Consider the following 14,247-nt stretch of genomic DNA (forward strand, 5'->3'; position numbering starts at 1 on the left):
GCACGAGACGATCAGCTCCGATAAAGGTCTGCGTCTCGCTCATTTCCATACATCTCCCCTTGATCAAGTCAGCTCATTTATCGTCCAAATCTGCCATGACAAGCCTTTACTTATTTTCCCAGCTGCCGGTGGGGATGAGAGCGTAATCAGAAACATCATTAAGGGCCCTGCGTCGACGGCTGTGCCTGTTGGTCCCGTTACCGACACCCATAATAACTCTGAAAATGCAAATTAAGTCCAGGTAATCTATTAATGTCACTTCGATTTTATGTCTGCGCTCCAATTTAGCAGATCTTGACACATTTGGCGAGGATCTGCGCTCCGGTGCACGTACTCATTTTACCGGGGTTTTTCGGGGAGCGAGTGCCCGAGCGAAGGGGAGACGGGCCATCTGTCTGCATGCCCGCTTATTAATCGCCCTGATAATGAGGCACGCTCGCAGCCCGGCGCTCCTGGGAGCGTCTCTGGCAACCGCCTCCATCGGGCCGCGCAACTTTGGGCAAGTTTGTTTCGCAGCGTAGCAATTATTGTCATTCGCTCCCCGCCTCGGCACCGGGAGGAGGGTCTGCTGACCTCCTCATAATTACCTCAACCGTCACTTCAAGCAGACTTTGTAATTTGCTGCTACATCACAACCTTGGTGTCTGCTACAGACGGGTTGCACAACCCCAGATATAAGGCATATGGTCCTCAGGCATTCGGGGGGAATTTGTCGGCTTGTACTGGCCCAAAAGGCAGAGACCCCAATAACAGGGAAACAATCTGCTACTCCCGTGAGATGTTCATGTGGAAATATACAAACTCTGACTGTGGCCAGGATCCCACATATCTATAAAAAACTTACTTCAATTGGAAATAAATGGTCTTCAACATGCAGCAACTCTGTGGTGAATCAATTAAACTTCCTGAATTATTTCAGGTAGTTTAATTGATTTCATTGATTATTTTCTAAAATGGGCAAAACATGAAAAAGCAGCTGAAATTTCCTTTCAAATGTTTAAAATGATAAAGCAGCTAAAATGGCAAGAAATCATCAAAAAAAATTCTTTAGTCAAAAGCAGCAACAACTATGAAAAAAACTAAAGATTAAATGGAAAAATAGAAAAACTTCTGATAGAGCTGGAAACAATTAACTAACAAAGCAAATCTAACTAAAAGTGACTGACTCCAGATTAAACAGCTAGCAAAGCTCAAGCAGCTAAAAGTGGCAAAAATTACTAAAATCACTTTTAATCAAATGTCAAAGCTGCTGAAATTTGTAATATATATTGGGAAAATATCATTAAAACTGTTCACTAAAACCACAAAATGGTTTAATATGGAATCAGATTAAATAGTAAGCAAAGTGGCTAAGATTGACATAACAGCTAAACATCTTTAAATAAAATTGCTAATATGTGTAAACCACAGAAGAAGTTTAAATAAGCAAAAAAGCTAAGTACAGCTGAAGTACCTGAAACAGCAAACACAACAAACAACAAAGCTAAAATTGCTCAAATGTACTAAAATCACAAACAAAAGTTAAAGCAGATAAGAAAAAAAACAAAGAAAAAATCCACAAAAAGACAACCAAAAATAGCTAAAACAGATAAAATGCCTGAAATAAAAAAACAAAATTATAGAAATGTGTACTGTTAAAATAGCTACGTCAGTCTAAAGTACAATAAATAACGTGGGTGAAAGTAATGGAAAAATATTTAAAAAATTTAATCATTTTAAAGTGTCAAGAAAGGTAAAACCACTGAAAGCAGCTACACAAAGATGTATTCTAATATTCTAAATTAGATTTCTGAAACTAAATGATTGCAAAAATGCATATTTTGGATATATGTATAACTTTAGCTGCATTGTCTTCATTTCAAAAGTTCATCATGTTTGACAGCATTTATTTGGCAGAAAGGGATTTTTTGTGACGGAGGTTGCAGACTTCTGGCCAAACACATCAAATAAGAGCTGATGATAAAATGAAGTGGTACTAATTTAGAGTTTTTATGAACCAGAGAGGTACAAGCCTTGGATTTGTGAAACACAAGAAAATCAGTTATATTATCTTAAAAGTTCCTTTACGTGATTAAAGCTGCACCAATTAAAAACAAAATCCAAACTGGAAATGAGTGTTTCAAATGTGCAAAGCAATTCTCAAGGTGACGAACCACGAGTAAAAACCAACACGCCAGTTTTTATTGAGCAAATAAATGCAACACAACATTCGAGCATCAAGACATTTGTGATGACTTGTTAAAATTAGAAAAACACACAAAACATTAAAACACAATTTTCTGCATAATTAGGAAACGGGCTAACACATAAGACAGGAAATCTGCAAGTCACACAGAAACATGTCCACAAAGCGTCCCAGCAGAGGCCTGGAAGCACTTTTAAGTTCCCTCGTCCTGATGACATTAGTGTTTTAAGTAGATCTTCAAAATTAGGTCTGCAATCAAAACATGCTTGTTTTCATGTTTTATTCAGCAAAATAGAACTCATCAATCAATACCTCTTGAATCCTGAAGCTTTTACAGCTTTTATTTGTGCGATTGCAAATGAGAAGCTAAAATAGGCTACAGAAGCTAATGAGGGGGAATCAGTGTATAAGAAGACATGACCGGAAAACCAATCGAAGCACTGGAAGCTTATTCGTTGCTATGTTGAAATAATTTCCCTGACACAAGCTCTGTTTCCTTGACATCATTCTAAGTGCAAATGCATAATTTCTACATTTGCATTCAATTTAAGTTTTATGTTTACGTGGCAACTTTTAGAAAACAAAATGGCAGAAACACTGAAAATGATGTATATCCTGCTGGGTCACTTGTTGGTGGTGTTTGTTTTTTTATTGAAACCACACACACATGCATCAGAGAACAATCTGCTCTAAACATTAACAATGGGAGAACACAGACATTCTTGTGGACAGACGATCAAGTTGGACTGTTATTACAGTGACTGTCAAAATAAAACTACCAAGTCCCAGGAGAATCTAGACTGGGAGTCATGACACTCTGGAGGAAACTTTGTTCTTATTGTCCAGCTACTGAGCATGTGCACAACTACGAGTTGCTACTGCTGTGGTGACCAGGAGAAGGAGCAGCATTTATGAAAAAGCTACACTTTCCCCCGTTTCCATGATGACAGAGTCGGAACGTTTTCAAGAAGTTTTGTTTTCAGTGGCTCCACAAAAATTGTTGCCGTGTAAACATAGAGTGAAAAATTGGCTTTTATATTCTTTAAAGACAAGCTTGAATAACAACACACGTATAAATCATACACGTAACATAGCTACTTCTGTGATCGTAAGAAAACAGGCAGCTCTGGCGATGCTAACGTCTCTCGCGGACTGGCGTAATGTGGGAAGCTCTCAGGAGTTTTAACAGACTCAACATGCTGTGATGGACAACGATGAAAAGCCTGTTTACTCGTCTCATTCACACACATGTTAGCCACCATGTTGCTAACAACACGACCAGGCCCTGGTGTGTTCGCCTGACTTCCTGGAAGCTCAGCAGCCAACACAAGACGGCACATTTCCCCTCGCAGCATCCTGGGAAAGGTGCTTGGCCTTATTGGTTGTCCAAATCAAATGGGAGATGAAACCTCCGACTCAGACAGAAAGATTTGCAGCAACGATTGAGACCTATTGACGCCGCACTCAGAAAGACTGATGCATCATGGTGATGAATGATGTATTCAGATGAGTGCACAGGGTGATGAGGGCCACCACTAAGATGCCCCCCCCTTGGGTCATCCCAAACACAGTGAGCAAAATTACTCTTCCAGGCGTGTAATTCCTACACTCGAGCTGAGTCGGTCTCCAAAATTAACTTTTGCAGTGACTCATCACATTTCTTTTCTGCCTCAATATAGTAAACGTGTCATTTTATACAATCCCTCCTTTCCGAGAACCTGAGCTGTCAACTTGAGACTTTAGTTCAGAGTAACACTTAATGTATAATAATATGCTACTTTATGTTTGAGATTCCATTGGAAATTGAAAAAAATAACTATATTAATTTAAAGTGTGTCTACAACTAATTTCTCGAAAAGATGTTATTAAATACAAGAAAGCAAGTAGAAATCCATCAGAGAAACAAACACTTATTACTGAGCATGCCTGCTTTTTTGTTATTTTTGAGAAGAAATCCTGTGAAATCAGTCAAGTGGTGGAACTAATGCTTCCTAATGAAAGATGCTGTTTTGGAAAGAAACGTATTTTGTACAATTAGCTGTAACATGGGCTGAATTAATACTGAAAAGCTTTAAATTAGGCATTGGTGTAAAACCATGAGTGCAATAAATAGCGACTCCTAACTACACATATAAATTACACCTTTTAAAGTATAAAGCGATGTATTGGAAATGTGTATTAAAAATGGTAAAGCACAAAATATATAAAAGTTCATTTTTCAGAAACGCCATTGTTTTTCAGAATTGGCAAAAATGTTGAAACTATGCCCTAGTTTAAGCAGTGGCTTAAGCAGTTTCAAAAAGTTGCATTTCCAGCGGCTCCGAGTACCGTTGTCGTGTAAACGGACTCCAAAAACACTAGGAAAGTTATACAATGTCATTTGAAAACAGTGTTGTGTAATACAGGCCTCAGATTGATTCAATTAACATCTGATCTGATCTAATTTTCATATACGAATGTAAAAAAACACCAAAAACTTTACTGATGTGATTAATTCTTCATTTTTTTCAGGTATGTCACTGTAGATAAATTAAATAAACTCAGTGGTTTCGGAGCTTGTTTCATTCATTAATATAGTGTTACTGTCATTTGGGGGAGACTTAGACTGAAGTGTTGCTCTGAGAAAAAAAATGTGTCTGAGATCACACCACTGCTGTGTAGTTTAGCATCTTAACATTTTTGCACCATTCAGAAAAATATTACAGTAAGGAACATCTCGTGAATTTACTATTTTACCAACCAAATGTGACATACTTAGAGAAAATCTTATTTTATATCAGGCAGCAGAAGGGTTTATTTGTAGTATTTTAAAGACATTTGGAAACACCATTTGATCTCTTATCTAATTATTCTTTGGCTTTTTCAGAGGTGCAACATGATAAATACTTGGCTGTAGAGTGCAGTTACAATGAAATAATGAATAAAAATCACAATAGTAGAAGTCATGCAAATTAAAATAGACAAAAAGGTTAATTTTAGGTAAATGTTCACAAATTGTCTGAAGAACAGTTTCCACAGTTTGGTTGTCTGCCAAGTTGCTATTAAAATGATCATTTGACAGAAGCTATTCGGGGGCAATGTGCAAAAAAAAAAAAAAAAACCATGAGACGTAGCCACCCACTCAGGCTAATTACACCAAACTGTTCTGTCTGGTCGTTTCTCCTTCGGTGGATTCCGTCATTGTTGCACCGGCCTTGGCGAGGCGATCCACTAAACAATTAAAATGATGGTGACCTCCAATCGCAGCCATTCAGGAGAATGAAAGTCAGAGAAAAGTCAGCAAAAGCCACACGTCTTATCCGACTGGTCCTTTTAAAGGCAGAACAAAAGGTCTTTCTCCTTCATTTCCCATTAACCTCGATGCTCCTGTGCGCACAGGAAACATGGCGACCTTGCTGGCCCGTGTCACATATCTCATCCGGTTGAGGGGGCCGCCGCCACTGTGGGACGGGACATTAGGGGAAGTGGTGGGTGTGAGAATAGGAGGTTTCTATCTGCTGGTAGTCCTCGACAGATAAAATGCAGGTGCTGATATTTGTGCCTGGTCTTGCTGATACGGCGGCGATGCGCTGTTGATAAACACGGAGCGGCTAAGACGTTGATGAAGCCCGGAGTGGAAGCGACGAGCTCGCTAAGTGGATAACGTCGTCAGGAGAAGGAGGCTGTTACGGCCCCGATTAGATTTTTGATTATTCCTTGCAGGTGGTGCTGGAAGGCATCGGTGCACATGGCGCCGGCTGAACCAGACGTGACGTCTTTTCAGCCTGTACAATAATTTAATGCAGAGATTTGCCCAGACGTTGGTTTATTCTCCTTTCCCGTGGACTTTATTAGTTATCCACTGCTCAGCACACTCCTGATAATCCACTGAGGCTCGTGTAAATTCTCATTGTGCCGCGATAAAGATGAAACACGGCTGTAAAGAAACCGATGATTTATGAATATGAGGCGAGAGAGATGAATGACTTATTGTTTGTTTGTCCGGAGCATCTAATTCTGCCCATAATGCCACAGCGCATGAAAACTTAACAAGAGGGAAACAAGTTGCTGAAAGGAAACCCTTTCAAGCAAACAACTGAGCTTTCGTGAATGTTTAATTAATCAGGAGTGACAAAAGGGAACAACAATCAACAAAGAGATGCAGATTTCCATTTCTTATGCATTATTCCCACTGGTAAATCACAGAGTGCTGTCAACTACCACTTTGCTCTGTACCCCGCTGCCGTGGTCGTCCCTGCACTGCACTGACAAAAACCCTCGGAGAGCAAGAGTACATTTCAACTGAGATCCAACACAGAGAACAGCGGGGATCGAGCCACGGAGTTCAGACAAGAGGAGTTCACTGTTATTCCATGTTTACATGAGTGTTTCCGCTTCGTGTTTTGTTCCTTTTTAGCTCCTTCTGCAGCGGCGGCTAATCACGCTCATCACGAGGAGGCGACATCGCCACGGCCTTAAAGGACCCTCATACTACAGATGGGACCCGGCAAAGCGGGTTCCGTGACATACCGAACGCCATCTGCCCTCGCATGTTATGTCAGCGTCGTGACAGGTAACAAGAGGAGGCTCGATGAGGAAACACAATAGCAAGCACACACCGTCCAGCAACAGACCCCAAGAAGCTCGCTGAGCTCCTCCAGTGTCAAAACGGCATAAAGACGCTCTCTGATCTCGTCCCTGCTTCTGATGGAAACATTGCTTCTCTGCAAGGCTCGCAGTGCTCGTGGGGGTCAATGGTGAGGCTCCCCCGAAGAAATAACACATTGTGAGGATCCACTTGTTCGCCCCTGCCAATCTGACAGCAGCCATGCATTATCATCACACAGCGGTCATTTAAATGCATGAAGAGAATAAGGATGAGAATATATGAATACATTAGCATAGCGTGCTGCGGAGGGTGTTTGTGTGCCACTTTGTGGGGGCTTGAAGGATGGCTGCTTGTGGCAATTAGCATCAGTCAGTGTTGTCAAGTGGTTTGTAAGCGCACATGCAAACCCTTTAGGTGAATCTGCAATCATTATGTAACCCTTCTAACTTAAATTAATGATCAGATTTTTCTCCACTAAATACACTGTTGTTTTTTTAATACTATTTGAAACCGTCAAATCACCATCTTAAACAACTCGATCCGGATAAAACTGTGTGGAAGTCGGAGGCTCTCTGCTCTCTGCAGTGCTCTAGAGGTTAGAGTCAGGGTTGGAGTGATGGATTATAATGTAACGCATTACTGTAATATCACTACTTTTGTGTGTAATGCAGTAATGCAACACATTACTTTAAAAATATCAATAACTACACGACTCTGCTTGCTTGTAAGGAAGCCGTTTTCTGTGACGCTCAAGTCATTTCTGCATTCAGGCTACATAAGTGAACAGCTTGTCAAGTGATAAGAGAAAGAGAAATGGAGAAAGAAACTGGAGACTTCTGCACGTTTCACTATATGAATGGGTTTATTTATTGCATGTTTGAGTTTTAAAAACCCCTTTAGCCTCTCCATATAATGTACGAAATGAAAGACTGCGGTCGAACACTGAAAACAAAGTGAGTGTCGATGGTAAATTTTGAGTTTGAAGGTAAGTAAAGCAATGATCCGTGATGTTACTTTTTTGAAAACCAGTGACGAGTACTGTAATCAGGTTCAACAAGTCACTGGTAACTTGACTGATTACTTTAATGGAGTAACTTCCTCAGCCCTGGTTATCATTTAGCATTTAGCATTCCTGCACCATGTACTGAAACTCAATATCTTTAAAGTATTTAAAGCCGTTAAAGTGAAGCAAAGCAGATTGTTGTTCTCATAATGGTGATCAACTGTTTTTTCTCAGACCGTCAACATGTCAAACTAGCCTGAGTGAGGCTAGCGAGCAGCTACTAGCCGCAGCAACATGGTTGGTGCAAGTTAAAGTTGCTTCATGTTGTTGGTACAGGTTAAAATTGCTTCATGTGATTAGTGCAGGTTAAAGGACCCATATTTGTCTATATTTCATGTTTTACAGTCCATCTTATGCTCATGTGGGATAATAATTTGGGTGATACAGTATACAACACTCAAAACTTGTGAAATTATAACTATTTCTTGGATTGAGCTGACGTCACCTCTCATGAAACGGGTGGTTCTCAGCTCCTCCTCCTCCCCCGCCCGCACGGAGACTGCAGCCCAGCTCACAGCCTCCTCCTCCCACCCCCTCGGTGACGGAGCCAGCAGCTCACGCTCGTAGTTGTAGCAATGTACTTAGAGATCTCGGTGCCTCGTTAGCTTCTTTTATTGTGGGAATAGCAGCAGGTTTCATGATGAGCTTCTGAGTAAGTCCAGTTTCAAAGTACCGTAGTTCTGGAAGCTTCTTTGATGAAGTGTCGCTCACAAACAGATTCTTTGCGGAAAAGAAAAAAAAGTCCAGCCACATTCGCCGCTGTGCATCTTCTTTCGGCAAGCCAAATAGTGTGGACACATACTTTCACCCGAAAACACATTTTCTCCGAGTGGACATGACGGCGAAAACAGTTATCGACAGCAACAAAAACAGCAGCATTCAATGTGAAGCAGCATAGACTGAGATAGCACACAGAGAAGAGGCTGCGCACTCTCCATGGCACATTCGTGGGCGTGTCTTGTTTTGGTTTCTCCACATGTCAATCTTCCTGGAGGCGGGGCTTCTCCAGCTCTGTGCCGTCAGAAAGGTGGTGCCGCGTCATCAAATTGAATCAACGTGTTGAGCTCCCCCACCAGTGAGAACAGAGAAAGATCACTGTGAACTCAAGCTTGAGGGAATCAATGAAAAAAACACTTTGGGGATGCATATGAACCCCAAATAGCACCTTTATGATGTTTAAAGCGCAGAAAAGTTGATTTCGTATAATATGGTCCTTTAAAGTTGCTTCATGTGGTTATTGCAGGTAAACGTTGCTTCATGTTGGTGGTGCAGGTTAAATTTGCTTCATGTGGTTGTTGTCGGTGAGCTACCAGCTTTGGGATAGTCACCAAATGAAATACTTGAAAAGTATCATGTCCAATAAAACAAAGTGCCACTTTCTTAACCGGTGTCATAATTCTCGGGTGAATACTGATTTCCAGGAGATTCACACCAACCTGCTTTTAGAACTTGAGTTGCTTTACAGCCGCAGGCTTAGCTGCTAGCGACCTCCTTGTTTATTGTATTCTTTAAAAAAAGGTGGAAAGTGGCTCAGGCTGACCCGAGGCTGGACACCCCCTCAGGGCTGGGAGGCTTAAAGAGCCCAAAGTGAAGCCGTTGGCTTTTGAGAATGAAGCGAGGAGCTACATGACAGGCAATTATGGATGTTTGAAAGGATAGGATTTGAAAAACAACCCTCACAATGAACATAATAGGCCCTTTAAAACCTCACGACTGTGTAAAGAAAGAAAAATGTCACAATGACCACTTTGAAGTTTCCCTCGAGAAAATCAGATCTTTCTTGAACACATACTGTACATCACATCGTCAGGTTCATAATCGTTCCACAAACATTTAGAACAGCAATCAATCAGGCAGCTGAGTGCTCGCGGGTAAATGTTAAACAACGCAGTAAAAATCCCACCTATTCCCGAGCGGCTGATATAAGACAGAGCGGTCCTTGACCTATACAAAGTGGAGAAAAGCTTCTTTTTTTTTTCCGGTCTGTACTTGTGCTGAGGCTGCTGCAGGATGTGTGAAATGTGCCAATTGTGCTTTTTCAGCCTCTGCAGAAGTCAGACGTGAAAGTTTAGTGTAGCATTTCCCACTTCTCTGATGTGCTAACTTGCTTCATTTTGTAAAATAATAGCGTTTGGCTGGTGTTGTTCAGCGGACGCTTCGTGTGGCCCTTTCTCCTGCGGACGCGCTTGTGTGTGTGTGTGTGTGTGTGTGTGTCTGTGCGTGCGTGCGTGCGTGTGTGTGTGTGTGTGATGATACTGACGTAAATTGTTCAGTTGCAGCACTGAATTATTGGTGAAGTCCAAGTGATTTGATTTGATTTATCATTCTTATGTTTTCATTTGGCGAAATACTCATAGCAGGCGAGAATGTAAACAGGCATGCTCATTTCCTCTTGTTCTTATTCACTCATTATTTTTATGCAACAGCCCATTAGAGATCAGCCGTCTCGGAAAACTTGCGCACTGATTAGGCTGCTGTGTGAGGCAGGCAGCAGAAATGAGGTCTGTCTATTGTGGCTTACCAACGGCGGACATTTCTGGAACGGAGGCACGGTACGGGCCCTCGATGAACTGCGGCGGATTGTCATTTATGTCCTGGACTTTGATGATGAACTCCGACGGCGGCTCCAGAGGCTCGTCTGTGTCGGCGTTAACGACCTGGGCCGTGAGCGTGTACTCGGCCTTCTCCTCCCGGTCCAGCCGCTTCATGGCGTGGATGTCGCCCGTTAGCTCGTTGATGGCGAAGATGGTGCCCGCACCCTCGCCCGCAAGGACGTACTTTATGTTCCTGCCGCCCACATCCAAGTCTGTGTGTAGCTGCAGATCGGAGAGAAATGAAAGAAAGAGATGAAGTGAGAAGGTGCAGTGTCGAGTCCCAAGGTGTAAACACAGGCCGAGAGGAGCGGGAGGGTTAATGAATCCAATCCACTCAGCATAATCCAGAAGTTCCCACCATGTAAATGCAGATAAGTGTACAGTGTAACTATAATGTGTTGTTTGTGGCTTGCACTTTGTTGGGAGCATAGCACATGTACTAAACACAGTCCAACATAGCCTACGCTTTGCTAAATGAGGCCCACTGAGGACGATAACTTTATAAGCAGCAGAGGAAATGGACCTGAGCCTACGTTGTTCCTTGTTCCACGACGCAAATACATCACACAAAACGCACATGGCGGGGGAAGATTGCTCCCCACAGCCCGAAATTCACCGATGCTGCATGGAAAAAAAAAGAAGAAATCCATAAAAATTGAAAGAGGAAACTCTGCACTCGATGATTCACACGTGCAAATAACTAGCCCCAAAGTTAGCGGACAATGCTGCACCGCTCCTCATTATTTTTGTAATTACGGTTTCATTAGTTGACCAAAGCTGCATTTCGTGCCGGGCTGAGTGGTTGGATCCCGCTCACTGCAGAGCTAATAAATGTGACGGCGCGACGAGAGGCTGTTCAAACATCTGTGGACTGGAGCGGTAGGCAGGGGAAAGAGGTCGGGAGGAAAAGAGCAGTGTTTTTTTTTTTTGAAGTGACACAAACAAAGAACGGTGCTTTTATGCACTCTCCTGTTACTGTAAGTCACCTTTCATCCACGCTCCCTGAGGTGAGTGACTTAGGGTTGGGGGGGGGGTTACATCTACAAACATGCTCTGTGCAGCTGACAGTCCTCTTCTTTTCAGTTTCTATTTTTCTTAACTTGAATGCCTCTAAAACACATGTGGCGGTGCTCACAGGCATTAAAACATCTGCATTCAGCAGCTTTAATTTCATTTCCTGCCACATCGTTTCGTGAGGGATCCCCCGGGACGGGGGTGCGGGCGGAGGGGCTCGGCAGGGGCACGGAATCTCAAAGTCGAAAGCGGTCAGTGAGCATCTCGACCTCCGAACACCCCCCCCCATCACCACACCCACCCCTCCTGCTATGTTTTTATAAGCCGCCTTTTATGCATATACTGTCTCAGAGGTGTTGTTTGCAGACACTGACAAAGCACATTCACTTAAATTGTCACACCTTGCACTTTTGTTTTCCTAATTGTGCCATCATTTCACATGAATGATGTAGCTCATTAACACAAATGCCTCGCAACATCCTGCATGCTGAGAAACACTTTAAATGAGCTCAAATTAATGATGGTCTGTCATTGTTTCTTTCTTCTTTTTTTTTTTTTTTAATCCAATGTGTGTCTCCTTGCATGTAGTGGATGCCTGCAGATCAGCGTATATGACTGTGTGTCTTCCCACTCAGGGGGGGCAAATTGGCTGTTTCAGCTTACACATTTGGTTTTGGTTGAGCCATATGTCATGAGTATTTTTAGCCCGACATCGGGGGTTTAATCCCGGTTTGCTTGAAAATGACACATGACTGCTTCGCTTGGCACTAAAGCTGTCAGGTGAGGTCACTAATATATGCACTGTTAAAGCAGGAAATCTTTTGGAGAGATGTCTGTTCCTGCCAAAAAACTGAAATGAGCTGCTAATCTCAAAGTGTGAGTCCATCACTGGGGGAAAAGTCTTGGAGATGCTTGCATTGGAGGAAAGTTTATACAGTTCCAACGGGACATGAAAACCCCATTTACAAAAAAGTGAAAACGCATCGTTTTGAGTTTTTGTTTTGGAAGTGTTTCATGTTTGGACGGTCATGTTTTGAAACTTTCCTTTACCACAGCAATGGCAGAAACACTGAAAATGATGCAGTCGGCATGCAGAGACCAAAACACTCTAAACATTAACAATAGAAGAACACGGATATTCTAGTGGACAGACGACCAAGTTGGATTGTTATTTTGGTGACAGTCAAAATAAAACTACCAAGTCCCAGGAGAATCTGGACTGGGAGTCATGACACTCTGGAGGAAACATTGTTCTGATTGGCTCTACTGAGCATGTGCACAACTACTAGTTACTACAGCCAGGGTGCCCATACTGTGTAGCAGCATTACCACGGATATAGAGTGTTTTGAAAAAGACTCGGAGTATCGTTGTTTTTCAAACTGATAACCAACCAACCATATTGTGAAAGTTTAGCGTTAACAGTCAAACGTTAAAGTTCTAAAGTTCAATCTATTTACAAGAGAGGACAATTTATCATTTACAAGATCTGAGTAAACTAGACCCAAAGTGTTTCAATACATAACAAATGGTTTTATTGTGTAAGAACAATGATGCTGACGGTAATGATATTTTGTCCGAACAGAGATTGATGGTGGAATAAGGAGCAGTATTTTGATATCACTCATCTCCTCACTGTGAATTCAGCTTGTTTAAAGGTTCGTCCTCGTGTGGACAGTTGGAGCTTCCTCCTCCAGGTTACACAATGCTGCATTACATCTTACAACAAACACACAACACATGCAGTGAAAGAATAAATCATCTCCTTTCCAAAAGGCACATTGTGTTCCTTGTTTTAAAACAACAAAAGTCACACATTCAGTCATGGTTTTGCTGGAAGCCACTTTAACTGGAAGCTCAGGGGAAGAAGTTGAGGTGAACTGGCTGCAAGCGCCTCCCATTCACCACATTCCTCCTCTAAATACCCTGCACGCCCACTTCACAGACAGCCTTCACAGTGCAGTGCACCAGTGGTCACGAAAGAGTACAATTAGGCAAGTCTGTCACAGATCCCTGTCATTAATCGCGTTGCCTGGGCAACTAAAACAGCACCAACAATCAGTGACACTGACAGTGGCATTCAGGAAACAAGCAGATAATGGATAACAACACAGCGCGGTGGCAATGGTTATGTGCTACGTTGCACACTGCAGACGCTAATGCTAACGTTATTCTGAGATATGGATGGAAGGAGCTCTGACTGTTGTCTTGTGTTTATTCAACATTTGATGAATTACATTAGCCCTTTAATATGAATGTATGAGTCTGGTTCGGAAGGTTTTGTCCTGTTAAAGGGAGTTTCCCAACCTCATTTCCACCGTCTCCTCTACTTATTCATGTTGATGTTTTTTTTTTCTGTAGAAGTGCCTTGAAATGACTGTTGTATTTGGAACTATGGAAATAAAATTGAATTGAATCTAATATCTTTCATCCTTTCTTCATATTTTCAAGCCATGAATTAGGCTCACGCTCCTGTACAATTTTTCAGGTCGTTTTGCAGATCAACTCTTTTGGGACTTTTCCCAGCAGGACATCTTTCTTTCATCAGTTTAAATCCGGAGCGTGAAACACATTTCAATTCAGGGCCCACAAATAGATCAATTTCATCTTGAGTGAGCCAGGCCAGTAGAATACTACCATAATAACCTTTAACTTCAAACTTTAGAGTTTTCCTCTGTTTTTGAAAATGTCTACAATCATTACCTAAAATTACGACAATTTCAACTTAAAACCAATATAATGAAACCTGGTGTAAAAGACAGTGAAATGTCAAAATGAAGCGAGTGTGATAGCAACGAGGCAGCT

The 14,247-nt window shown here is 42.0% G+C and overlaps 1 protein-coding gene across 1 annotated transcript in view; it reads right to left on the reverse strand.

Annotated features, from left to right (window-relative positions):
* The window catches only part of cdh8 (cadherin 8), a gene marked incomplete at both ends in the record, with an annotated part of 156,382 nt that overhangs the window by 92,936 nt on the left and 49,199 nt on the right, over positions 1-14,247 (reverse strand). The window contains one exon of the mRNA XM_080500817.1: positions 10,358-10,652. Coding sequence (XP_080356943.1) covers positions 10,358-10,652 — 295 coding nt within the window. The remainder of the gene's footprint in view (positions 1-10,357; positions 10,653-14,247) is intronic.

The sequence above is a fragment of the Blennius ocellaris genome (genome assembly GCF_963422515.1).
Source record: "Blennius ocellaris genome assembly, chromosome: 1".
Classification (NCBI taxonomy): Eukaryota; Metazoa; Chordata; class Actinopteri; order Blenniiformes; family Blenniidae; genus Blennius; species Blennius ocellaris.